The 27803-nt window shown below is 40.9% G+C and overlaps 1 protein-coding gene across 1 annotated transcript; it reads left to right on the top strand.

Moving 5' to 3' along the window:
• Positions 1-107: 107 nt before the first annotated feature.
• On the top strand, positions 108-27672 carry LOC309818573 (aromatase-like; the record flags this gene model as incomplete). Its single annotated transcript, XM_082648331.1, has 9 exons — positions 108-284; positions 2288-2438; positions 8204-8358; positions 10565-10741; positions 13691-13805; positions 17452-17566; positions 18003-18165; positions 25961-26202; positions 27424-27672. Exons 1-9 carry the CDS (start codon positions 140-142, stop codon positions 27670-27672), a joined length of 1512 nt encoding a protein of 503 aa, XP_082504457.1. The 5' UTR covers positions 108-139.
• Between the last annotated feature and the right edge of the window lie 131 nt (positions 27673-27803).

Here is a 27803-nt window from a genome sequence, read left to right as displayed (position 1 = left end):
CAAAGCACCCATCTCTACAGTACAGCATCCTCTGAAGCAACAGGAGTCCTAGATGTACCTTTGGGGATTCTCTAATTTTTCTGCCACTCTGATTTCCACAGGACTTTAAATTGCTTCCCTTGAGATCAAGCAACACAAGATGGTTTTGGAAGTGCTGAACTCAGTGCATTATAACATCATCAGCATGGTGACCGAAGTTGTGCCTGTTGCCAGCATTGCAATCCTGCTGCTCACTGGCTTTCTTCTCTTGGTTTGGAATTATAAAAACACATCCTCAATACCAGGTAACACAGTCATTTAGTTCTGTATCTAAGGAGAGTGTTTCCTTGGGCTTTTCGTCCATGAAAGTAAAGGAAATTTGCAAAACAGCGAAGAGTAAACCTGAGGAGATGGCTGAAGCCCAAGGCATATTAGCAAATGAATTCAGGTGAACATTTTTCTACCAATTATCTGCATATATTAAATGAAAGCATTAAAAAAATCTTAGATAATCCCTTCCAGTCTGCATTTTGTTTCGGTAAAATAGACTTGGCAAAAGCATCCTTTAAAGTAAATTTAAGATGCGGTGGAACGAGGTAATATTCCAGGTTTTGGATTTTTTTAATTTAAATTCATTCCAATTTTGGTCTAAAGGTGAAAATGTCTCTGGAATGCTTTCTGTACTCCTTTCTGTCTCCCTCCCACTTTACCTCATCCATGTCCTCTGCCCTCTCCCTTTCTTGAACCTATTCCTTCTCTTTATCCCATTCTTTATTTTTTTTTTATTTTTGGGCATGGTGGTGATGTTGGTGCCACCACAAGGGGTAGATGGGACCTGGACAGTGGATGAAAAATGGGGATCACTATAGTTCCCTTGAAAATCTAAAAAAAATCTTCCACAAGCTCTGTGGATCAATCAAGAGTAGAGTATAATATAATTATCCAGATAATCCCAGTAGAAACAACACCACTCTACACTATCAGATTAACTCAGAACTCCCAGAAATATCAGACGGCTTTGCAGTTTCTTGGAAAATTCCTCACGGCAGGCATGTGTTCCCAGTCCCATAAAAAATTCTGTAAGTCAATCATCTACATATAATGTTATTAGAACAATCCTAAGATTAAGACCCCTTGACCCCAAGACTCCCAAACTTGTTTTGCTTATATAGACATTAACAAAGACTTTCCACTAAGGGCAAAAAGAATACCCTGATAATCTTTTCCACATTAACCCAGCTACTTCAAAGTTAAGGAATAAACCTTGTTTGCCAGATTTGGGTTTAAACATCCAATTTAAATGATTCACCCAAAAACTTAGATTATCTAAATTATCAGCACTGTACTGTCTCAGATAGTTGTGTGAGTTTTGGCTGAACGACTATTTCACTGACAGAATGGAATTAAAGGAGTAAGATACAGAAATGGTATAACTTTACAATAAAGCTTGTAAAACCATTCCAACAAGCTTTTGACGAACTTTTCACCACCACCACTAAAATCAAGCTACCAAGTTTGTTCTCTGATACAAGCAACAGCAACTCCCCTGGCTGCTCACCAGATTCACACTCCTCACAATTCTGTCATTGCCTACGTCAGCAAGGGTGTAAGAGCCACGGCTCTTCACTAAAACCACATCACTAGACTCAGACTCTGGTCTAGACACAGATCAGACACACTGCCTCATTCCTCAGTGCTTAGCTTTATTTTGTCTAATGAGATTTAGCTTAAGATTCTCTTCTTAAACCAAATCCTTTTTGAAGGAAATAAAAAAGAAATGCATGCTTTTTGTTGGGACATTGTCTTTGCAGACCGTGTTTCTCACAGTTAAAAAGATGACACCCAAACCAGACTAATTCAAACCCACCCATTCCATTGACTGGTGCTTTCAAACCCAAAGTTTTCAGACAAAACTACGCAGCCAGACAGACCTGTCAGCTTGTCACTTGTCCTGGTTTTCATGCCTGTTACAAGAGGGACTGATTGACTTGTATTTGAAACTCATTGACACCATTTAACACAGCAAGAATAGAGTAGACACCTATTTCAGTCCGTTCAGACCGAAATGCTTGAGACCAAATGGAACTGGAGTGGTGTAGACTCTGGACTACTTTTTACTCATGGAGCTGTGAAGAGCATCATGTTAACTTGTGTTGTTGTTTTAATCATTTTGTGTGTGTGATTCACCTATATACATCAGAAGATATAAAAGGACATCCAGATCAAAAGAACAAGAATAGCAGTTAATTTAAAGCAATCGCTCTTTTTGGTGTTGCAGAAATACTGACTGATCTGATGACTTTCCTAGGTCCTGGCTACTTTCTGGGAATTGGACCCCTCATTTCCTACTGCAGGTTCCTCTGGATGGGGAATGGCAGTGCCTGCAATTACTACAACAAGACGTATGGTGAATTCGTGAGAGTCTGGATATATGGAGAGGAAACCCTCATTATTAGCAAGTAAGTCTGTTAATAATCGGGGACATATTTAAAAATCAAGGCTGGAATTTTCATATTAAAAACTAAACAAACTTATTTCGATATCTTGATGTCTGTTGCTAAAGATGTGTTTTTACTACTTTTTAAATGAAGGATGATGCCTGCAGCTCAGGATCTAGGACAGTGCTTCTCACCCTGGCTGCATATTAAAGTAACCCAAGGAGCTGTTCAAAACCCCAATGCCCAGGCCACAAACCCAACTTTTACAGTCTCCTGGGAAGGAGGGACCTGGGCATCTGTAGTGTTTAGAGGCCCCCAAATGATTGCAACGTGCTACAGAGCTTGAGGAGGAAAAAAGGTAAGAAGCTTCCAGAGTAGAGGGCCTTTCCCTGGGGAAACACCTAAGCAGGTTGGAGGAGTTCTGTCTAATTTTCTTACCCTTAAGTGTAGTTCAGGTGCTGGGAGTGCAAGACTAGACATGGAGGGAAGAATGAAGCACATGAGAAAGGACCAGAGGACCAGGACAGAAATTGCTCTTAGACACTAGGTACTTAGATCACCAGATAAATTCCCAGGAACCCTGACCAGTTGCTGAAATAGGATCCTCCTTACAGTGCAGGTAGCATCTGGCAACTGCTGTCTTAATTAGGAAAGTGACCTTAGTGACCCTGACAGGGTCAGGTGCTGATTCATGCTGAGAACATGACAAAACTCACTCTGCCCTTCCCCCAGCTTTCCCAGTTCTTTCCCCTTCCTGTCCTCACAGGCTTTTCTCTGGTTGGAGTCTCTGTGTTCTCCTTAATTGCCTCCCAGCCGCTCAATTTTCTTAAGGGATGAGCTCCCCGCAGGAATAGGACATGTTTGTCCCCATCTTCCCTTGCCTGCTCTTCAGGTCCTTCCAGAACTACCCATACCTCTTAAAAAGACCCCACTGGATGTCAGAAAGCTCTTTCTTTTTCTTTGAATAATATGCCAGGTATTTTCTCTTCTGAAAATTTTAACGTCTGTAGTTATTACACCTGTGTAGAGATTATGGGCCAACTTTTCCAAGCAGCTTAGTTCTGAAGTGGGGGGCTGCAGAACTTTGGAGCACGATGGGGTGGGAGTCAGGCACCAGTGCTGCCACGATTCTGCCTGAGCAACTGGGGGCTATGGGGAGAGATCCACCTGATCACCTGTAGATAAAGTATGCATGATTCCCCAGGCAGAGATGCGCTAAATTATTGAGGTTCTACAGAAGTTATGCATGACACTATATGTCATGTGTATATGTTAGTGTTTGCCATGAATATCAAAAATAGAATGTGAATAGCATCCATAAAGAGGAACTGGCATTTAACATGATAATTAGGATGATATTTGGCCATATGTTAGCAATTAACATAACAGTTAAGGTTATAGAATTTGTATACCTGTTTTAGTCATTTCCGAATTTATAGGAAATTCATTCTTTTATTCTGTAAATGTACATTTATTTATTAGAATTTATACTAAGCACTGGATGACCCTAAACTATCATAGAAATTATTGGCTCTCCATTCATTCATTAAATAAATATTAATTGAGAACTTATTATGTACAACAGGTATCATGAACAAATCACTCCCAAATCCCTGCCCTTGTAGAGGAATATATTGCTACAGTGTTAATACACCGACAATAAAAGGCTAAAACATAGTATTATCAGTAGGGTGAACAACTGTCTTGGTTTATTTGGAACCAGAGGATTTCCCACGTTGTGGGATTTTTAAGCTGGGAAACCCAGGATGGTTGTCCACACCATTATCAGGTAGATATGGGCTATATGGAAGATGAGGTGGGTGGAGCAACTTCGGGATGGGGAGAAATCAGGATTCCATTTCAGATATTTTGACTTCACTTGCCTAGTACTGCTGAATAGGATATTAAGAAGGAAGTTCTAACCATTCAGACCTTCGACTGTAGTCAGAAACTAGCAAAGGAAGCTGAGAAGGACAACCACACAGAGAAGGGAAAACCAGGAGAGTGTGGAGGTCTGAAAGCCAGGAGAGAATGCCTGTCAGGGAGGATGGAATTGTCAACTCTCCAGATAGTGCCACATGACTGGACAGAGATGTGAGCATTGCATTTAGCACCAGGGAGGTCATGGGTGACCTTGACAAGGGCAGTTTCTATGCAGTGCTGGGAGCAAAAGTCTGACCACTGTAGAGAATGGGGAGAGAAGAATTGGAGGCAGCAGGTACAGACACTCTTTTGCCATAAAGGAGGCACAGAAATGAAAGGGATGTTTCGTCCAAGGAGCTTTTATTTGTTAAGATACAAGATATTAACCATGTGTGTTTTGATGGGAATGATGAGTTACAGACGAAAGTGTTGATGCAGCACACAAAAGGAGTGTGCCAGGTGAGATGACAAGGGGGTCCAGGTAACAAGTGGATGTGGCCTTGAAAAGGGACACGCAAGTTCATCCACAGTAACAGGAGGGAAGGCTGAATATATGGGCACTGATCCTGGTGGTTGGACTTGCAGAGGTTCCAGTTGCTTCTGTTTTCTCAATAAAATAGGAAATGAAGTCTGTAGTTGAAATAAAGGTGAGAAGTACAACACTGGGGGACAGAGGAGACAGGATATAACAGTCATCCAGGAAAGTGAGAGAGTGACTGGACTTGGGAAATGTAGTAGAATTGCCAGCTGCACTAAGGGCTCACTTGAATTTAACTGAGACCTGCCAGTGTTTGTGTGTGTGTGTGTGTGTGTGTGTGTGTCCATCTGCATGTATGGTTTTTTCCCTGGCCCCATTCAACTGCCAGGTGCAAGCACAGAGTAAGCTAAACTGAGAGCTGGATTTAGCCAGGGTTGAGGTTTTACCAGGCAACTAGGACAAAGTAAGCAGAGGGTCAAGGGACTTGAGGATGCATGGAAGGGAGAGACTCTAATGATCGACAAGAAAATATTTTTCCAACTTTCTAGTATGAAAAGTTCAAATGAACAGGAAAGTTAGAAGAGCAGTCCTCCCCCCTTTTTCCCCATGACCTTGACCTTCTGAAAAGACCACATCAGTTGCCTTACAGGATGTCCCACATTCCAAATCTCTCTTACTGTCTCATTATGGTGTCATTGAACATATTCTTCTATTCCCGGTATTGCTTATAAACTGAACACTAGGTCTATAGGCTCTATTCGATTTAGGTTAATTGTTGCGTAATAATACGTTCCTGTTAGTCCTAGGCACTTCACATTGCATCACATCAAGAGACCAGGGAAGGTGTTCCCATATTAGAGATACTAAATTTGGTCAGCTTAGGGTGGTTACAGTCAGAACTCTCTGTTACAAAGATTCTTTTTCTCTTGCAGTGACCTCAGTATCAAACCTGGGTAAGGATATTAGAGGGCAAAGGACAGGGAAAATGTGGTAGGATTGATGGAGTATAAGTCACAGGCACAGAACAGGTCTACACAAGGCATGTGTTTTTAAATGTTTGGTATCAAATATTCCATTGATTGTCTCCCCCCTATTTCTAGTACTTATCAATCTTGAACCTGACCACAGGTGTGTGAGTTCTTTAAACTCAGAACGGGAGGGTGGCTTTTTCTTTACCACCTAAGGACTTACTTCCTGGCTACTTTTCATTTTGAAGACACGTTAGGTTTGCCATCTTTGGGGATGTCTTTTGACTTCAGTCATGTTTCAAGAAGAATAATTACCCCAGGGATCAGGCATCTTACACTACCCACTGTTCCTTCCGAGGTTGGGGACTCACACTGTCTCTCCTCAGTGGTAAGAAGTCCTCACTCTCCCAGCCAGTCAGTCAGTCAGTCAGTCAGTCAGTCAATGTAACATCTCCCTCACCTGGTGTTACAGGCCGGCCCGCATTGTGGGAAGATCTCTAATGTTCTCCTGAATATCAGGGGAGCTCTGGGCTGGCAACCCTAGTTCATCACCAACCTTCCCTTCTTCACTTTCCTGATTTACTCCAGTTAAATAAAGCCAGCCTACTTTTGATAAGTGACCTTATTTTAAACTGCTCATCCTTGGTGACACTTTGCTTGCTGTGTGTATCACTTCTGTCTTCCCTACTTTGTTTTTTGCCAAGTCAGAGCCTCTGTCTCAGGATAACTGAGATGTTGGCGCCCCCTAAAGGACAACTGACTTAATCGTTCGCTCTTTATTTGGGTTGAAGTTTTTAATTGACCAGTAATTCCTCAAAACATATGGACAGACCAATGTATTTTATGATATACTCAAAAGCTCTACAGGTCAGAGCAGAAAAATAGTATTCTGTTTGTCAACTAATCACTTAAAATTTGTAGATCTGAGTTTGTGAGTAAAGAGTATACAAATTACTTGCTGCTTTGATTACAGAGTGATTTAGGGGACGGTACGAATAGCTAGAATTCTGAAGTCTATTAGTTAATAAGAATTTCAGTCCCTTCTATAGCATGATGTCATATACAGGACAAAATTTTATCTATGTATCAGTCAAATTAATTCCCTGGAATACAAACTGAAGTATCTGGATTTGCGTATTGAAAATACAATAGAAGACATAAAGCCACCCCATCTTTTATCCTGAAGAGACTAACTATCCATTTATCCTTTATGCTCTCAAATGTTAAATTATTTAAATGATCAATTTATACTTCCAATGCCATAGCCTAATTTATAATCAATCTTATTGAAACATCTTCTCAACAAAGTGAGTCTCTCTGCAGAAGAATTCTGTACCACTGTCCTAAGAAGACAATATTCTCCTCACACACGGAGGCCCCATGACGTCTTCAGCTAGGATTTTACAACATGTTATAATGCTCATTGCCTTATCGTGCCCCAATTAGAGTAGGATTTGGGGCAGGAAGCAAGACCTGAAGGAGGACATGGGTGGGAAGGGGCTGCCTGCTCCTTCCTAGTTGCTCTGAAGACCCAGCTCAGGCCTTAAGAGCCAGGCCTGGGGGTGGGAATAGAGGGCAGAGCAGTGGAAGAGGAACCAGGAAGTTCAAGGAAGCCTGGGTTCCTCGCAAGGTCCCAGGGTTGCCACAGCAAGGGCTATCTAATGGCTCAGCGTGTCCTATGTCCTGGGAGAACTCTGTGACCCTGGAGACCTTGATGAATCATGATGGACGCAGAGCCCCAAGACAGCTGCTGTCACCACCACAGAGAGCCTTCCAGGCCAGCCCAGCCAGCCAAGCCCAGGGCCAGAGGTGCCCAGGAGATGTCCTTCAGTCCTATAATGATACTGCCCTGGAGGGGCCAGGCCTGATTAGGGCCTCTGGGGGACGGGTGGTACAAGGCAGAACTGCTGCTTCCAAAACTAAAGAGATAAGACTTCAGGTATTCCAGCAACTTCCGATTATGAGGCTCACTTCTGCATGGGGAGCACTGTCTGGAGAGGGACTGCTTGGAGGCTGGAGGCTCTCAGGAATATGGTGGTGTGGAGGGTTCAGTTTCTTACAGCCTTGTAGCTCTGACAACAGTAATGGGGAGTATTTTAGTGACTTGGAGTTAGATAAGGGGAAATAACGAATAACTCTGTGTGTGTGTGTGTATGTGTATGTGTGTGTGTGTGTGTGTGTGTGTGTGTGTGTTGATCTTTAGTGATGCTCAAACAGAGAGCTAGCAGTAGAAATGTTTCAACGGGAGAAGGAAGTTCTTGTGCTAACACAAGTACTTATTTAATCTGAATACTAGAAATTATGCATTGCATTTAGATCAACAGGCATTTGGTATGAGAGCCACCTGGTAGGCAAACTCATCACACTGAGTTCTCCTGACCCTCAACAAGTAACTCCAAGGTTTGCTTTCTCTGCAGGTCCTCAAGCGTGTTCCACGTAATGAAGCACAGTCACTACACATCCCGATTCGGCAGCAAACTTGGGTTGCAGTGCATTGGCATGCATGAGAAAGGCGTCATATTTAACAATAATCCAGTCCTCTGGAAAGCTGTTAGAACTTACTTTATGAAAGGTATTCAGATGTCTGGCTACATTCTGCTCTTTTGTCTATGAATATGCCTTCTTGAAATCATTTTTAACTTCTGCTTCTTCACAGTTTTGAAACAGTAAGAGCTAACATTCATTATACATGTACTATGTAGTAGGCACTGTTTAAGCCCTTGATAACTTTAATCCCACAGCAACCCCATGTGTTAAATACCCTTATCACCTCCATTTTACAGCTGAGAAAACTGAGGCATAAAGAGTTTAAATAGCTTGCCCAAGTTTCCACCAACAGCAAATGGTAGCACAGGATACAATTCCAGAGCCTACATATTCACCCAACACAAACTCTGTCCTTCTTGTTGACCCACAAACAATTTCATGAATGTGAAGGAGAATTGGCACCCTATATACTTAAGATCACTTCAGTTAAGAACTTAGTATGTCAGCCATATAGTTGATTTAGCATAACCAACATGTTTGCTGAATCATTGGCTGACATCCCAGATATCTTAAAATAGCAATTTGCAAATAAATTACAGAATTTTAGAACTGAGAAGAGTTGTATATGTCATTCCATCCAGACTCTGAGTTTTATACTTAAGGAGTACATTTCTAGAGAGCTTGTGATTTTTCCTCCAGGCAACATAGCCAGGTATGGAGGAGCAGAGACTGGATTACAAACCTCCTTATCTAGTGGTTTCCCCCTTTACTATATATGCTGCTGGAATGGAAGCCTTTGGCTTCAAACTATACATTCATTACCTTACAGTTTTATGGGTCAAAAGTCTGACATGGGTCTCACAGGGCTAAAATCAAGGCACTGGCAAGGCTGTGTTCCTTTCTGGAGCCTCTAGGGAGAAAGTGTTTCCTTGCCTTTTCCAGGTTCTAAAGGCTCCCCATTCCTTTTATACATTTGAAATGTGGTTTATACATTTGAAATGTGGTTTCAAGCTCTTGAACGTAGAGGCAAATCATACATCAGTCTGGGAGTGATAAACAAAGCCAACCCTTCCATGCAAAGGACTGATTCATTGAGGAATCATTTATCTCACTTGTGATTGTGACAGTCACCCAGGAAACAGCATCCTGGCCTTTCATACCTCCAGGTCCCTCCTAAAGTCAGAACGTATGCTGCCAACCCAAACTTCCTTTTTACACATGGGTGGAAATGCTTAGACTCTAGGACCACTCACCAGGTTTCCTTTCTTATTTGCAAAGTGTGCCTTCAGGGGCTTCTGCAGCACAGCTGATTTGCTTTGTTTGAGGGCTCTGACTTTAACAGCAAGTCTGAATAAAAAAGACGTAAAAAAGAGAGATTACTCCTAAAGAAAGCTTAGAGCAACCTTGAACAAACAGAGAAAGGAGGACTTTAAGAGTTAAACTCATGTTAGACCACCTACCATTAGGACCACTAGATGCTCAGATGGTCAGGAGCCAAGAAAGAGAGAGATCAGAGCCAGTTCACTCTACCTGGTTTCATTCATTCATTCATCTATTCATTCATTCATTCCTCCTTTTGACAAATATATATCAAGGGCCACCCTGTACTATGGACTTGAAGTACAATGCTAATAGGTTATCACTGTCCCCAGTGTTCCCAGTCCTGTGAAGAAGACTGTTCAACCAACAAAGTTTTGTTTTGTTGTTATGACATTGATTGAGTACAATTAATCTGGATGTAGTTTGAAGAGAAACCAAAATTAAGGATACATTTGGTAGTTTATAAGACTAGGACTTTACACATATGAACTACAATTAAACAGGAAGCACCTTAGATCTAAAAAGTAAGATCCAATTTGAATACTTCTGTAGCAATATTCTGCCACTCACTGAAACATAAAATATCACCCAAGTGAAATCCAAACCTTCTTTAGAGAGAAATGTACATAATATAGAAAATTACTGATTTGTAATTTATGATCACAAATACTAAATGTTTCATTTGCAATCTCACAAATGATTTGTCATAGGTAGAATAAAAGTTTAATTGTGAATCATTTGTTTTAAAAAGATTTGTCATTCATTCATTCATTCATTTTTAATCATAAAAGTGATACTTTCTAGTAGACAATTAGTAGAATATAGAAAAATGAAAAGAATATGAAAATTTCCACCCATTTACTGAATACAAATTTGTCGTCAGTTAAGCTCCAAACATAAAAAGCCAAAATTGCCTGATAGTTTGTGTGCCCTGGAGTCGGAGGCGGCTCACTCTGACGTGTACCCTTCAGCTTTGTCTGGCTCCGGCCTGGTGCGCACGGTGACCGTCTGTGCTGATTCCATCACCAAGCATCTGGACAGGCTGGAGGAGGTCCGCAACGAGTCGGGCTATGTGGATGTGTTGACCCTCGTGCGGTGCATCATGCTGGACACCTCTAACAAGCTCTTCCTGGGGATCCCCTTGAACGGTACTGAAATTTTCACTTTTTTAAAAAATATATTTATTTACTTTTTTTTTTTTTTTTTGGCTGTGTTGGGTCTTCGTTGCTGTGCGCGGGCTTCCTCTAGCCGTGGCAAGCAGGGGCCACTCTTCATTGTGGTGTACGGGCTTCCCATTGCTGTGGCCTCTCCTGCTGCAGAGCACGGACCCCAGGCACGGAAGCCTCAGCAGCCGTGGCAGGCGGCCTTCAGCAGTTGTGGCCCGTGGAGTCCAGAGCGCAGGCTCAGCAGCTGCAGTGCACCGGCCCAGCCGCTCCGCGGCATGTGGGATCCTCCCGGACCAGGGCTCAAACCCGCATCCCCTGCACCGGCAGGTGGACTCCCAACCATTGCGCCACCAGGGAAGCCCTGAAATTTTCATTCTTATGACTTGACATTCAGCCCTGTATTAAACAGGGCATGAGAAGAAGGATAACGGACTCAAGCAAAGATATGTTCTTTTGCATACTGCTCTTCTTTAAACCCTTCTAAGTATTCCCAAATATTTTTCCTGGTATGTCTGCCTTGTTCACTTATAAGGTCATAAATATCCACAGAAGGGGCCATCTTCTATTTCTTTTGCATCTCTCTTCATTGCTCTAGAAAATAGGATTCTACCCACAGCTGAAACTTAACAGATGTGATCATTTGATTTGGTCATAAATATATCCTACCACCAAACCTATGTATTTAACCATTACCAACCATTCTTTTGAGCATGATATAGACATATATATGTGTATATATGTATGTATAGTTATATATATACACACACAAACACAGACACATTCCATATATCTACACACACACATAAATGTACATACACACCTCTCCCTCAAAGCCACTAAGTATGAAAATTTTGATTCTATATGATGATAAGCGTACTGAGGCTGCTGGAAATGATGATGATAACTAACATAAATTTAGTATCTACTATGTGCCAAGCAGTATAAAAACTTGCTTCACATAAACTTTGTCACTTAGCATTTATAACAATCCTTGCAAGATGTCTCACTCAAGAAACTGCTTTCCTCACTATATTACAGAATCAAATATTAAACACATACATGCAACTCTACCGCCAACAAAAGAACAAACATTAATCATGTGGATTCATTCCATTCTGCTGCTGTCAGCTTAATGTAATTTCTCCTGACTTGATTTCTAGCAATGCTCATTGATTCATACATTCATTCAACTAATATTTATTGATTGCCTATTTTATGCCAGACTTAGGTTCTGGGGATAGACCAGTTGGACAAGACGAAGTCCTTGCCTTCAAAGAGTTTACATCCTAGTGGGTATATGGACAGTAAACAACTAACTATCTAGTAATATATTAGGCTATAATAAGTGCCTTAAACAAACAGGGCTTCCCGGGTGGCGCAGTAGTTGAGAGTCCGCCTGCTGATGCAGGGGACACGGGTTTGTGCCCCGGTCTGGGAGGATCCCACATGCCACGGAGTGGCTGGGCCCGTGAGCCATGGCCACTGAGCCTGCGCGTCCGGAGCCTGTGCTCCGCAATGGCAGAGGCCACAGCAGTGAGAGGCCCGCGTACCTCAAAAAAAAAAAAAAAAAGTAGAGCAAAGGGCTAGAAAGTGAAGGGGGAGGTCAGTGGGAGGCTGAAGCTCTTGTGGAGAGAAAGGGTGGTCAGGAAGGCCTCTGTGGAGAGGATGTCTGAAAATAGCCCAGATGAAGTGTGACGATGAGCCATGTGCAGATCTGAAGGAAGAACATCACAGGCACAAGAACAAGGCACGAGTTTCACACTTGTCCAAACCGGCTGAGCTATCACACCTGCTCCCTGATTGACCACATTTGGACAAGCAGACAAGCGATAAGCCCTCCCTTTCTCCGCTCCACTCTCCTCGAATCATCTCCTTGCCTCTTTAATGATTCCTTACCAGAGTCATAGGAACCCCATCTGATTGACATTAGGATGGGAGCCCCATTCACTCTGAAAGTCACAGCCTCTTGCCTTATCCCCTTTCACACAGGGACTCTGAAAGTCCTGTTTGCCTGTTCCATGTACATCTCTCCTAAGATATGACAGGTACCTATTTTAGAAGTCCCTGCTCTTTGGTTCCCCACTAGCCTTGACTCTTAGGAGGGATCAAGTAAAGGGAATTGTACAGCTCTCTGTTAACTTATGGATGCAGACTGCGGTCTAAGAACCTTCATAACCCATACAGACTTATGTGTATTTCCCTCTGCTCACCGGGTCCTTGTTAAACTCTCATTTGGCCTGAAGGACTCAGTGCACCAAAGAGGAAAGGACATGGCCCTGAGGTCAGACAGAATCGAGCTCCAGCCTAGGGACTTCCTGCCACTCTGGCTGTATGACGTTGGGCAAGCTTCTTCATTTCTATGAACTGCAGTTTCTGCATCTTCATGTCTCTTCCCTTCTCTTGTGTGTAATTTGAAAAAAGCAGGGGTTTTCTTTTCTCTAGTATTCAATTTAATTCAAGAACATCCGTTAAGATCTGACTGTGCACAAGACTCAGGACAAGGCACTGAAGATTCCAAGATGAATTCTACACTCTGGACTGAAATATAAACAGAGTGGGGAGGCTTTTTGCCTTTCCAGGCACCAGAATTGAGGCCATAACAGCATTAATTACTTCTCATTTCAAACGGTCAGGTAAACAGAAGGGAGTTGGAGGCTCAGCCATGGAGAAGCGTGTGAGATTCTAGGCTGTGTCTCTAGCACAAACTTGAAAACTGGCAAATCTCTGGCTAACGTGGCCAATTTAGATGCCAAGCAGAATAAATTAGTGTTGATTTGTTTAGTGGCATTCCCCTGGCTGAAACACCCAGTGAAGGTGGAACCTTGACCTCCCAGATGGTAGGAGAGTCTACAGGGGATCTTCTCTGAGCAGTGTACCATTCTTGGGCTCACATTTTTGCTCATCTGTTCTGATCTTTTTCTGTTTTTCCAGAAAGGGCCATCGTGGTTAAAATCCAGGGTTATTTTGATGCATGGCAAGCTCTCCTTCTCAAACCAGACATCTTCTTTAAGATTTCTTGGCTACGCAGAAAGTATGAAAAGTCTGTGTAAGTAACATATTTTGGAATATTTATTGCTGAGATTGGATTGATCTGTGTTGTGTCTTAGTTATTGCTGGCCTCTTCGGCAAGTTTTCTCCTCTCCAGACCGCAAGGGAGCTGTTAAGTTGCCGGTGAAACACTTCTTACAGCAATTTGGCAGCATGTGGCCAGACCACAGAGGAAAGGAAGACTTTGGCCCAGGGCAGTTTTCCCCTAGGAGGCTGAGAGCTCCATCTCTGGAACTAGGACACTGCTGTGTATTTTGAGTTGAAGAGAAGGGTTGGCTGAACCTATCCTTATCATTAGTCAAAATTCTCTTTGCATGTCTGGAAAAATGGAAACATAAATCATTTTATTGTTGTGTTGCTTCTGAATGAATTTAACTTAATTCAATTTGTCAGAATTGACAGTAGTTGCAAGAGAATTTTTTTCATGATGAACTTTTCTAAGACGTGTTGTTTGTTTAGTTATGCATCTTATATCTTGGGGGATCCTAAAACTGTCATTAAATGGCTTTGCTTTGGTGTCAGACTAGTCTAGCAGAAGACTAGACAAATGCCCAATGACCTGGATAATCAATGGTTTTCAGAGTGTAAGTAGCCAGCCAGTATACATGCCACCTCTAACCACCAGTGGAAAGCACAGGGGATCTAAAGGTAGACAGACCTGGTTTGTATCCTATCTCTACCACTTAGTAACCAAATGTCCTTGGGAAGTTCTTCAAAGTAAAATATAACATACCCTCCGTGGTGGCAATACAGGTTAATGAGATCCTCTATGAAGGGCAATCAGCACAAAGCATGACACATAGTAGGCAATAAACATGGTAGCTTTCCCCATCCCTCTGTTCATATCTTTCCCAGATGTCCCTGACTATCTTAAATTCTCCATCTCTACAATTTCCCAAAGTTGTTTGAAGAGCTAACTTCATCCTGTTTGCGTGTTTTGAAATTCAGTAGTATTAGTCTCCAGGTAGTCAGCTTGATGTTGCTTTATGTATTTCAAGCGGATGATGAGTATTAGGTGGATGATTTGGACACCTGGTCCTTTAAACATTTCTCTTTGTTTCTACCGGAGTTTATTGTGACTTGAATCGGTAAGATAAATGGTTCATCTCTTCACTGCTGTCAGAATTTGTGGTCGTCTCAAGAGTCTTATTGGTCCGCAGTTAAACTTGGTCATTAGTTTAGCTTCAGTATGGTCAGCAGGCCCATAGAAACTTGCTGCATGAGACTGTATAACAGTTTCTCTTTGGTTTCTTTAAAATTATCTCAACAACATTCCCTCTCTATATAAATTTGCCAATGGTTAGTTCACTATGTACTATCTCCTCTGATCTAGAGCAGTAAAAACCTAAAGAAATCTTTTAATCTCCTTCCCCTGCATTCCATTGCAATAATGCTGATACTTTTTTTGAGGCATAATTGACATATAACATTATGTTAGTTTCAGGTGTACAGCCTGATTCAATATTTGAATATATTGAGAAATGTTCATCACAATTAATCTAGTTAACATCTTTTACCATACATAGTTACAAAACTTTTTCCTTGTGATGAGAACTTTTAAGATCTACTCTCTTAGCAACTTTTAAATATGCAATACTGTATATTAACTGTAGACATCATGCTGTACATTACATCTCCGTGATTTATTGATCATATAACTGGAAGGAAGTTTGTACCTTTGACCCCCTTCACACATTTCACACCCAACCTACCCCCAGCACTCATGGCATTCACCAATCTCTTCCTGTAAAACTGAGGTTGGGATTTCTCCTTTTGTTATTGTTTTTTTAAGATCCCACATATAAGAGAGATCATATAGAATTTGTCTTTCATACCAATATTTTAAAAAATATATTTATGTAAAGGTTTCTGGGACATCTACTTCCATCCCTATTTATTCAATTTTATATTTTTCCCTCTTTGAATTCCCAATATTAGCACAGTACTGTTTTCTACTTTTTGTTTTGTCAAATGTAGGTTTTGCAGTCTCAGAATACATTAAATAAGTGTTTGTGGCCTGGACTAGGAACGTAGCCACCATTATTTTCGTACAAACAGAGGAATTCTTGCAATATAATTTGTAAGTCAGAGACTTCTTATTTCCTGTAAACTGACATTTAACTCAATTCTCCTAGTTTTTAATGACATACAAATTCAAATACATACATTTAAGCAGAAGCAAATTTTAACCTGAATAGGAGGAATCCCAGTGGATATTCACAGGCCCCTGATTCTGGCCCAGGGAGGAAGGAGATGCTTAGAAGTGGATGCAGCTCCATCAAGAAATTCTCTAGGAATTCAAAGTCTAGGGGCATTTCAACACATCCCAGGCCATTTGGGAGCCACTGCTTAGGTAGGAATGCTATGAGCATTCTAGCCCACTATTGAATAAATGTAGGAGATACTCAACAAATATTTGCTGAACAAATGGATGGGTAGGTAAATGAATAAACGTGAATATATCCCTGCTGTATGTCTGGAATGGTGAGTGTGTGCGTGTGTTTGTGCGCGCGCCTATAAAGCATACTTACAGAGATAAACAATAGTAGGCATCCTTATTTAGAATGACACAATGAAAATACTACCCTGAAGAATATCTCTCAGAATGTTTAAACATCTTCCTTGAGATGCCCCCCCAAAAAACTTTTGAAGATAGGAGGTATCTTAAAGAATCCTCTGTTACTTTTCCTGTTGAACTGAAGCAAACATAGAGGCTATTTAGGTCAACAGAGTATTTAAGCGTGTAGGCAACTGTGTCAACAAGAATTTGAAAGAAAGATTTACTGTACATTTAACATAATACAGAATACTGTTCCCTGAGATTGGGGAACAATACAATTATATGTGAATGCATACACTTAAAGACAAAGTCAAAGATAACAGAATTGAGATCTCAAGGTGGCCTTATTGTTCATCTAGCCTGATCCCTTCACTTTAAAAGAGACATAAGACTCAGAGACTTAAACTAGGTTACGTGGAACGACAACAACCTGGACCAGAACCTGACCCTTTGTCGAAGGTGTTTTTCCCTCCTGCACACTGTCAAAAGGCATATGTATATTGATGCAGACGGTCATTCGTTCAACAAATATTTACTTAGTGTTACTATGAGGCAGAAACTGCAAGGTATGAGATAAATATCAGGAAAAATACTTCCTGCCTGTGTAGAAGAGGAACCTCAAACTCAATTGTCTTCGAGACTATGCAGATAAAAGTGGGCTGGGTGGATGTAAGACACAGGAAATGGAGGTGCCCGTGGGAGACTGGAGAGTGCATGCTCCCACTAAAGGCATTCACTGCCTTTGGTTTTTGATGTTTAACTTAAGCACTGTGCTGGCCCAATCAAATAGCAGAAAACATAATTGGATTTAGCCATTTGGTACCAGTTTTCATCCCTTAACTACAGTTACAGCCTTGATTTTGCTACCACTGCCGAGATACATGGGCTAACTCTGGTTCCTTAACATGATATAATATGTAATTTAAGAATATTTGTGAAGAATTAAGTATAAATTCAGTTATTCATGAGCACTAATGGCTTCCACTAAAGCAGATCATTTTACTTTTAAACATGGCAAACAAATCCATTTATCTAGATGTCATATCTGTGTACAAGTAGATAATATTTACACTGTTTTTTCCAGCGAGGAGCTGAAAGAAGAAATGGAAATTCTGGTAGAAAAAAAAAGACGCAGGATTTTCATAGCAGAGACACTGGAAGACTCAATGGATTTCACCACTGAGTTGATTTTGGCTGAGGTACAGACCTGAACTGACCCTAATTCCCACACAACACACGTGTATGACTGTATCAGTGTCTAAAAATTCTCTCCTGTTAACTGTTGCATGTTTCTGCTTTGACTATATGCTCCAGTATTTCTATAATGCCCAATCCAATAGCCCCCTATTAGACAGTCAGGTAAGATTGAACTTTAAGACTGAAACTTCTGTGTTTCTGCACAATAAAAATAGGAAAACTGGGGAATCCAAAGACACTGAACACATAGATATTTCGTTAAGTTCTTCAGCTTTGAGATGAAGATTGTTAATGCAAATGTCCATCATCAGACACAGAGACACATAATTTCTATGATTTCATTTTGTTGAGGTTATTAATCCTTGAGCGCCACCTCCCCTCCTGTTCTGAACCGTTCATTCACGTTGCCAATGTTTCTCCCCGCTTTCAATTGTTCAGAAACGTGGTGACCTGACAAGAGAGAATGTGAACCAGTGCGTATTGGAAATGCTGATTGCAGCACCAGACACCATGTCCGTCTCTGTGTTTTTCATGCTGTTTCTCATTGCAAAGCACCCCCTAGTTGAAGAGGCAATAATGAAGGAAATCCAGACTGTTGTTGGTAAGAATTTATCAAGCAAATAATAGAGATTAGAAAACAATTCCTTCTGAATATCAGCTTCTAGGTCCTAAGAATCTTATGTCAAAATCTTTATTAGAATCCACCCAGAGAACAACAGAGCAAGTCAATGTGTCGCATTTTCATTATGCCGAACAGGTTTCTGTGTTTTTCTAATATAAAAAAAAAATACACGCTGGCTGGAAAAAAATCCAAATAAGGGAGAGATGTACAAAGCAGAAAGTATTATTTCCTGATCCCTTCCACTCTCCTTCCCATTCCCCAGGGGGAATCACTGTTAATTTTTTTTTTTTTTTTTGCTGTACGCGGGCCTCTCACTGTTGTGGCCTCTCCCATTGCAGAGCACAGGCTCTGGACGCGCAGGCTCAGCGGCCATGGCTCACGGGCCCAGCCGCTCCGCGGCATGTGGGATCCTCCCGGACCGGGGCACGAACCCATGTCCCCCGCATCGGCAGGCGGACCCTCAACCACTGCGCCACCAGGGAAGCCCCACTGTTAATATTTTGATGTGTATTCTTCAAGGTCTTTTTTGATGGGCACATAAACACATATATGCGGTTCTATTTGTCTGTGTGTAAAAAAACATGGGATCATCCACAAGGATTTGCTACCTTATCAGTGACAAAAGGCTTTTGACGGTCCACCCAGGGAAATGGCTATCATTTTCTGCAGTGTTTCTGGGTTTCAAGCAGCCCGTTCTTCCAGGTGGTGGCAGAGGGAGGAGGTAAGGGTGATGATAGCAGAGGCAGGGGAGCGATCAGTTTCCCTCCCCCACCCTCTCCTCCTCCTCTGCAGGAGAGCCTCCAGGTCCCTGCTCAGCTCTTCCCCACTCTGTCCCCTCCCTGCTCTGCCATTGCTTCAGCATCACTCTGCCACTGCTTTGGATATCCCCACCCTTCCCTGGAGACACTGCCACGTTCAGAAGAAGTCAGAATTGCTTTCTGGAGAAAACAGAATACCTTATTTGGAGTGTGCTTCACATAAGTAATCTCTTTAGGAACACATTTCAGACATATGCGAAGAGGTATCAGTAATGATATAGATTTTTCTTTCTTGACTTTACAGGTCTCTGTGAAACAACCTATTTTGTTGTTAAAAGGCACCATGTATTTTTTAAACTTTTTATCTTATTTATCTTTAAAACCATTTGAGTGCTGCTTGAAACAGATGACAAGGGGAAATTTCATACACGGATTAAATATGTGAAAGGGTTCTGCAGACGCGTTGCCATAGGAGGGCCACTGCCTGGGAAGGTAGATAGCAAGGAGCCAGAATGACATCCGGGTTTCAAATTCTGCAATGTTTTCTCAAGCACCCTTTTCAGGTTATGGGTTCTGTGCCAGGTGCAAGGGCACCGCGGTGAACAAGCCAGTGCCATCCCTGCAGTCCTGGGCTCTCAGTCTCGTGAGAAAAAGAGAATTCAAGAAACAAGCTCAGTGGAGTGAGAGAGAGTCACAGAATGATGGGGGTACAGGCAACACAGGGGAAACTGCTCTTGAGATCATAAACCTTTAATACAATTTCCTTGAGACATGAAAAGTTCTTGTGCCCCTTGATATCCCCCTGACACGACAGTCCTCTTGAAAGATAAAACTGGGACAACCACTAGTACATGTGTACTTGTTCCCCCTAGACCCACAGGACTGGTAATTACTTCTAAAAGTATGCCTTTTGTTACCTTCTCCATCATCTGCCCTCTAACTCCCCACCACAGATAAATACACCCATTAGACTCTTGCTGTGTTCGAAAAGCAGTATGTGAGGGGCTGTGTTGTTAAAGTTCTCTAACCAAGTGAGACCACTCCTGAATAACCTAACTGTACAGGAGACAGAGCTGCCTCAGGACCCTGGGTTGACTTTCATTCTGCAAAAACAGTAGCCCATTTCAGGATGCTTTGAAGTTTTGCCAATTCTGAGAGTAATCCAAGCTTCTCTGACCAGTGTCGAGCCAAGCTGAGACATGGAGGTGTCCATCAATCCCCAGCTCACCTGGAGCTGATGAGGCACCCCATTTGTTGTGGTGGAGAGAGGGCGTTCTTGCCACTTTACCACCCAGGTTGTCCTTGATGAGATGAGGAGGAGAGACTAACAGTGATATTTTTCTCTTTTTTAAAAAATTTTCTTTACTTTTTTATACAGAAGGTTTTTATTAGTCATCCATTTCATACACATCAGTGTACACATGTCAATCCCAATCTCCCAATCCATCACACCACGACCCGCACCCCCCACTGCTTTCCCCGCTTGGTGTCCATACGTTTCTTCTCTACATCTGCGTCTCAATATCTGCCCTACAAACCAGTTCATCTGTAGCATTTTTCTAGGTTCCAAATATATGTGTTAATATACGACATTGGTTTTTCTCTTTTTGACTTACTTCACTCTGTATGACAGTCTCTAGATCCATCCACATCTCTACAAATGACCCAATTTCGTTCCTTTTCATGGCTGAGATATATTCCATTGTATATATGTACCACATCTTCTTTATCCATTCGTCTGTCGATGGGCATTTAGGTTGCTTCCATGACCTGGCTATTGTAAACAGTGCTGCAATGAACATTGGGGTGCATGTGCCTATTTGAATTATGGTTTTCTCTGGGTATATGCCCAGTAGTGGGATTGCTGGGTCATATGGTAATTCTGCTTATAGTTTTTTAAGGAACCTCCATACTGTTCTCCATAGTGGCTGTATCAATTTACATTCCCACCAACAGTGCAAGAGGGTTCCATTTTCTCCAAACTCTCTCCAGCATTTGATGTTTGCAGATTCTCTGCTGATGCCCATTCTAACTGGTGTGAGGTGATACCTCATTGTAGTTTTGATTTGCATTTCTCTAATAATTAGTGATGTTGGGCAGCTTTTCATGTGCTTCTTAGCTATCTGTATGTCTTCTTTGGAGAAATGTCTGTTTAGGTCTTCTGCCCATTTTTGGATTCGGTTCTTTGTTTTTTTTTAATATTGAGCTGCATCAACTGTTTATATATTTTGGAGATTAATCCTTTGTCCGTTGATTCATTTGCAAATATTTTCTCCCATTCTGAGGGTTGCCTTTTTGTCTTGTTTACGGCTTCCTTTGCTGTGCAAAAGCTTTTAAGTTTCATTAGGTCCCATTTGTTTATTTCTGTTTTTATTTCCATTACCCAAGGAGGTGAATCAAAAAAGATCTTGCTGTGATTTATGTCAAACAGTGTTCTTCCTATGTTTTCCTCTAGGAGTTTTATAATGTCCGGTCTTACATTTAGGTCTTTAATATATTTTGAGTTTATTTTTTTGTATGGTGTTAAGGATTGTTCTAATTTCATTCATTTACATGTAGCTGTCCAGTTGTCCCAGCACCACTTATTGAAGAGACTGTCTTTTCTCCATTGTATATCCTAGCCTCCTTTGTCATAGATTACTTGACCATAGGTGTGTGGGTTTATCTCTGGGCTTTCTATCTTCTTCCACTGATCTGTGTTTCAGTTTCTGTGCCAGTACCATATTGTCTTGATTACTGTAGCTGTGTAGTATAGTCTGAAGTCAGGGAGTCTGATTCCTCCAGCTCCATTTTTTTCCTTCAAGACTGCTTTGGCTATTCAGGGTCTTCTGTGTCTCGATACAAATTTTAAGATTTTTTTTGTTCTAGTTCTGTAAAAAATGCCATTGGTAATTTGAGAGGGATTGCATTGAATCTGTAGATTGCTTTCGGTAGTACAGTCATTTTCACAACATTGATTCTTCAAATCCAAGAACATGGTATATCTCTCCATCTGTCGGTATCATCTTTAATTTCTTTCATCAGTGTCTTATAGTTATCTGCATACAGGTCTTTTGTCTCCCTAGATAAGTTTGTTCCTAGGTATTTTATTCCTTTTGTTGCAATGGTAACTGGGAGTGTTTCCTTAATTTTTCTTTCAGATTTTTCAACATTAGTGTATAGGAATGCAAGAGATTTCTGCGCACTAATTTTGTATCCTCCAACTTTACCAAATTCATTGATTACCTCTAGTAGTTCTCTGCTGGCATCTTTAGGATTCTCTATATATAGTATCATATCATCTGCAAACAGTGACAGTTTTACTTCTTCTTTTCCAATTTGTATTCCTTTCACTTCTTTTTCTTCTCTGATTGAAATGGCTAGGACTTCCAAAACTATGTTGAATACTAGTGGTGAGAGTGGACATCCTTGTCTTGTTTCTTATCTTAGAAGAAATGCTTTCAGTTTTTCACCATTGAGAATGATGTTTGCTGTGGGTTTGTCATATATTGTCTTTATTATGTTGAGGTAGGTGCCCTCTATGCCCACTTTCTGGAAAGTTTTTATCATAAATGCTGTTGAATTTTGTCCAAAGCTTTTTCTGCATCTATTGAGATGATCATATGGCTTTTATTCTTCAATTTGTTAATATGCTGTATCACATTGATTGATTTGAGTATATTGAAGAATCCTTGCATCCCTGGGATAAATCCCACTTGATCATGGTGTATGATCCTTTTAATGTGCTGCTGGATTCTGTTTGCTAGTATTTTCTTGAGGATTTTTGCATGTATATTCATCAGTGATATTGGTCTATAATTTTTTTGTAGTATCTTTGTCTGGTTTTGGTATCAGGGTGATGGTGCCCTCATAGAATGGGTTTGGGAGTGTTCCTTCCTCTGCAATTTTTTGGAAGCGTTTGAGAAGGATGAGTGTTAGCTCTTCTCTAAATGTTTGATAGAATTCATCTGTGAAGCCATCTGGTCCTGGACTTTTGTTTGTTGGAAGATTTTTAATCACAGTTTCAATTTCATTACTTGTGATTGGTCTGTTCATATTTTCTATTGCTTCCTCGTCCAGTCTTGGAAGGTTATACCTTTCTAAGCATTTGTCCATTTCTTCCAGGTTGTCCATTTTATTGGCATAGAGTTGCTTGTAGTAGTCTCTTAGGATGCTTTGTATTTCTGCGGTGTCTGTTTTAACTTCTCCGTTTTCATTTCTAATTTTATTGGTTTGAGTTCTCTCCCTCCTTTTCTTGGTGAGTCTGGCTAATGGTTTATCAATTTTGTTTATACTCTCAAGGAACCAGCTTTTAGTTTTATTCATCTTTGCTATTGTTTTCTTTGTTTCTATTTCACTTATTTCTGCTTTGATCTTTATGATTTCTTTCCTTCTGATAACTTTGGGTTTTGTTTGTTCTTCTTTCTCTAGTTCCTTTAGCTGTAAGGTTAGATTGTTTACTTGAGATTTTTCTTGTTTCTTGACGTAGGTTTATATTGCTATAAACTTTCCTCTAAAACTGCTTTGCTGCATCCCATAGGTTTTGGATCATCCTGTTTTCATTTTCATTTGTCTCTAGGTATTTTTTGATTTCCTGTTTGATTTCTTCAGTGATCTCTTGGTTATTTAGTAATGTACTGTTTAGCCTCCATGTGTTTCTGTTTTTTACCTTTTTTTCCCTGTAATTGATTTCTAATCACATAGCGTTGTGGTCAGAAAAGATGCTCGATATGATTTCAATTTTCTTAAATTTGCTGAGGCTTGATTTGTGACCCAAGATGTGACCTATCCTGGAGAATGTTCTGTGTGCACTTGAGGAGAAAGTGTAATCTGCTGTTTTTGGATGGAATGTCCTATAAATATCAATTAAATCTATCTGGTCTATTACGTCAATTAACACTTGTGTTTCCTTATTAATTTTTTGTCTGGATGATCTGTCCATTGGTGTAAGTGAGGTGTTAAAGTCCCCCACTCTTATTGTGTTAGTGTCGATTTCCTATTTTATAGCTGTTAGCAGTTGCCTTATGTATTGAGGTGCTCCTATATTGGGTGCATACATATTTATAATTGTTATACCTTCTTCTTGGATTGTTTCCTAGATCATTATGTAGTGTCCTTCCTTGTCTCTTGTAACATTCTTTATTTTAAAGTGTATTTTATCTGATATGAGTATTGCTCCTGCAGCTTTATTTCATTTCCATTTGCATGGAATATCTTTTTCCATCCCCTCACTTTCAGTCTGACTGTGTCCCTAAGTCTGAAATGGGACTTTTTAGACAGCACATATATGCGGCTTGCTTTTCTATCCATTCAGCAACCCTGTTTGTTTCGGGTGGAGCATTTAATCCATTCATGTTTAAGGTAATTATTGATATGTATGTTCCTATGACTATTTTCTTAATTGTTTTGGGTTTGTTTTTGTACGTTTTTCTTCTCTTGTGTTTCCCACTTAGAGAAGTTCCTTTAGCATTTGTTCTAGAGCTGGTTTGGTGATGCTGAATTCTCCTAGCTTTTGTTTGCCTGTGAAGCTTTTGATTTCTCCATCGAATCTGAATGAGATCCTTTGTGGGTCGAGTAATCTTGATTGTAGGTTCTTCCCTCTCATCACTTTAAGTATATCATGCCACTCCCTTCTGGCTTGTAAAGTTTCTGCTGAGAAATCAGCTGTTAACCTTATGGGGGTTCCCTTGTATGTTATTTGTCAATTTTCCCTTGCTGCTTTCAATAATTTTTCTTTGTCTTTAATTTTTGCCAATTTGATTACTATGTGTCTTGGCGTGTTTCTCCTTGGGTTTATCCTGTATGGGACTCTATGCACTTCCTGGACGTGGGCTGCTATTTCCTTTCCCATGTTAGGGAAGTTTTCGACTATAACCTCTTCAAATATTTTCTCGGGTCCTTTCTCTCTCTCTTCTCCTTCTGAGACCCCTATAATGCGAATGTTGTTGTGTTTAATGTTGTCCCAGAGGTCTCTTAGGCTGTCTTCATTTCTTTTCATTCATTTTCTTTATTCTGTTCCGCAGCAGTGAATTCCACCATTTTGTCTTCCAGGTCACTTATCCGTTCTTCTGCCTCAGTTATTCTGCTATTGATTCCTTCTAGTGTACTTTTCATTTCAGTTATTGTATTGTTCATCTCTGTTTGTTTGTTCTTTAATTCTTCTAGATCTTTGTTAAACATTTCTTGCATCTTCTTGATCTTTGCCTCCATTCTTTTTCCAAGGTCCTGGATCATCTTCACTATCATTATTCTGAATTCTTTTTCTGGAAGGTTGCCTATCTCCACTTCATTTAGTTGCTTTTCTGGGGTTTTACCTTGCTCCTTCATCTGGTACATAGCCCTCTGCCTTTTCATCTTTTCTATCTTTCTGTGAATGTGGTTTTTGTTCCACAGGCTGCAGGATTGTAGGTCTTCTTGCTTCTGCTGTCTGCCCTGTGGTGGATGAGGCTATCTAAGAGGCTTGTGCAAGTTTCCTGATGGGAGAGACTGGTGGTGGGTAGCTATCAGTGATATTTTCTGACAGATGACTGCATTGGATACCAGAAGAGAAAATTTCTGTGAACATCATTAATCTCACCATCTCACTTGACTAGAGGAGGAATGAACGTCTTCTAGAATTCAGAGTAGGGGACAAAACTCAAGAACCACACAGGTGGCAATAAATGTTTGAAGCAGATTAGGTCGGTCTACATGATGCTGCAGAGAGGAAGTTCCTCTAAAGGGCTCATCAGCCACCCACCCTCAGCTAACTATTGTCATGTGGGGATGTGAGTCCAATGTAACCTGTTTTTTAATTTCTATACAAATACAGACATTTGTATGAAATCTCTCAGATGTTAAGATAATTGACTTCAAATCTGAATTTTCATAAGACACTCTGTGGACCAAACATAAAATATTTTACAATTATATATATAAATTTTTTCAACCAAGACCGAACTGACCTATAACTATACTGATCTGAAACTATGAGTTTTATGCCCATCACATGTTGAAACTAACATGACCTACTTTGTCCTTTTTATCTGATCCCACAGCTGAAAGAGACATAAGGATTGATGATATGCAAAAACTAAAAGTGGTAGAAAACTTTATTTATGAGAGCATGCGGTACCAGCCTGTCGTGGACCTGGTCATGCGCAAAGCCTTAGAGGATGATGTCATCGATGGCTACCCAGTGAAAAAGGGGACTAACATTATCCTGAATATTGGAAGAATGCATAGACTCGAGTTTTTCCCCAAGCCCAATGAATTTACTCTTGAAAACTTTGCCAAGAATGTAAGAGCCCTTCCTTAAAACTGTGTGTGCCACTCTTGAAAATGTCAACTCTTAAGTCCTCTCTGTTTCTGTGTTTGCACCATGTATATTTCATTCTATTTACTCATTCTCTTCACACCTCACCAGGAAAACACATTTCTCCTAGCTTGGAACATGGCTACCATGTCTGTGCTCAAGGCAAGGAGGCTGGCTCTCCAGCTCTCAGAAATGTCTTCATGGAGGTACACAATAGGTCAAAAGGTGAACAATTTAGGCCCTTAATTTGCTTAAAATGAGGCAAATTTTCTTTAACCAACCCATTTAAACTTAACTTTTCCATTTAAACTTATCACCTTGTCACCATGTAGATTCAGCCGTAGCATCATCTAAGTCAAGGAAATCCACTTCTGCTTCAGATGGAAATCAAGTGAGAAGAAAAGATTTGGTTTTGGCAGTGGGCCTTTGGTTTCTCAAATGGCCCCACAAGCACTAGGCCTCATTCTATATAAGACTTTGTAATTACAAGAGCCTCAGCTTCTTCTTTTTCTGTAACGGAGGTGTACTGGAGATTCTGCCTCCATTATGTCAATTCTAGGCAATGACTTTTTTAACCTGAATTATCCTGATAGTTCCCTCTGTGTCCCCTTTTTCCATTTGCATATGGAAATATGATCTTAGTTAAACCAGCTGTCTAATTCATTCCATTTCTAGATAAGCAACCCACGCCATGTTGGCAATTGGTCAAAAATAACTTACTGAGCGTGTATTAAGTGCCAGGCACTATGTGAGTCCAAATGGGGACAAGACAGGCAGAGGTGTCCCATTAAATATTTGTATAACTAAATATATTTAGATCCTTGGCACTAAAAGACAGGGAATCCACACCTTTGCCTAAATTTGTCCTTGTCATCATGTTATATGCCCTGGCACAAAAACAATCTTTGCCTCAATGACTGGCAGAACAGCAGTAAAGCCATGGTCTTCCCACAGAGCTAGCTGAGTATTTACATGAAAAGCAAAACAGGGAATTGTTTGAAGTTGTGTCCGTAACACAAAGGGTGAATCAAACTGGAGGGAGAAAGAGGCTTATCTGAGTTACAGTCATTCCTCTCCGTGAAGGAGCAGTATGGCCAAGTCGCCGAAACCGAGCATTCTGACTCACAGTGTTTTCAGGGTGAATCAAACAGATATGCATGACTCTAGCCTTTACTTCTCGGGCTAATTGTCTGATCATTTTCCTAGGTTCCTTACAGGTACTTTCAGCCATTTGGCTTTGGGCCCCGGGCCTGTGCGGGAAAATACATTGCCATGGTGATGATGAAGGTCATCCTGGTCACACTTCTGAGACGCTTCCACGTGCAGACATTGCAAGGTCAATGTGTTGAAAAGATGCAGAAGAAAAATGACTTATCTTTGCAACCAGATGAGACCAGCGACCTGCTAGGAATGATTTTCATCCCAAGAAATTCAGACAAGTGCCTCGACCACTAAAAAAGTTTGGTCAGTCCCTGCCCTGGAGCACTTCTCAACAGTATTCCACATGGAAACCACCCACCTTTGCCAGGTAGTCCTCCTCCCATGAACAACTGTGGCCTCTGGCCTTTTATACACTTACCTCCTGT

This window comes from Grampus griseus, assembly GCF_964374135.1.
Source record: "Grampus griseus genome assembly, chromosome: 2".
Lineage (NCBI taxonomy): Eukaryota > Metazoa > Chordata > Mammalia > Artiodactyla > Delphinidae > Grampus > Grampus griseus.
Note: the sequence above shows the minus strand (reverse complement) of the source record. Positions and strands in the feature narration are given on the sequence as shown.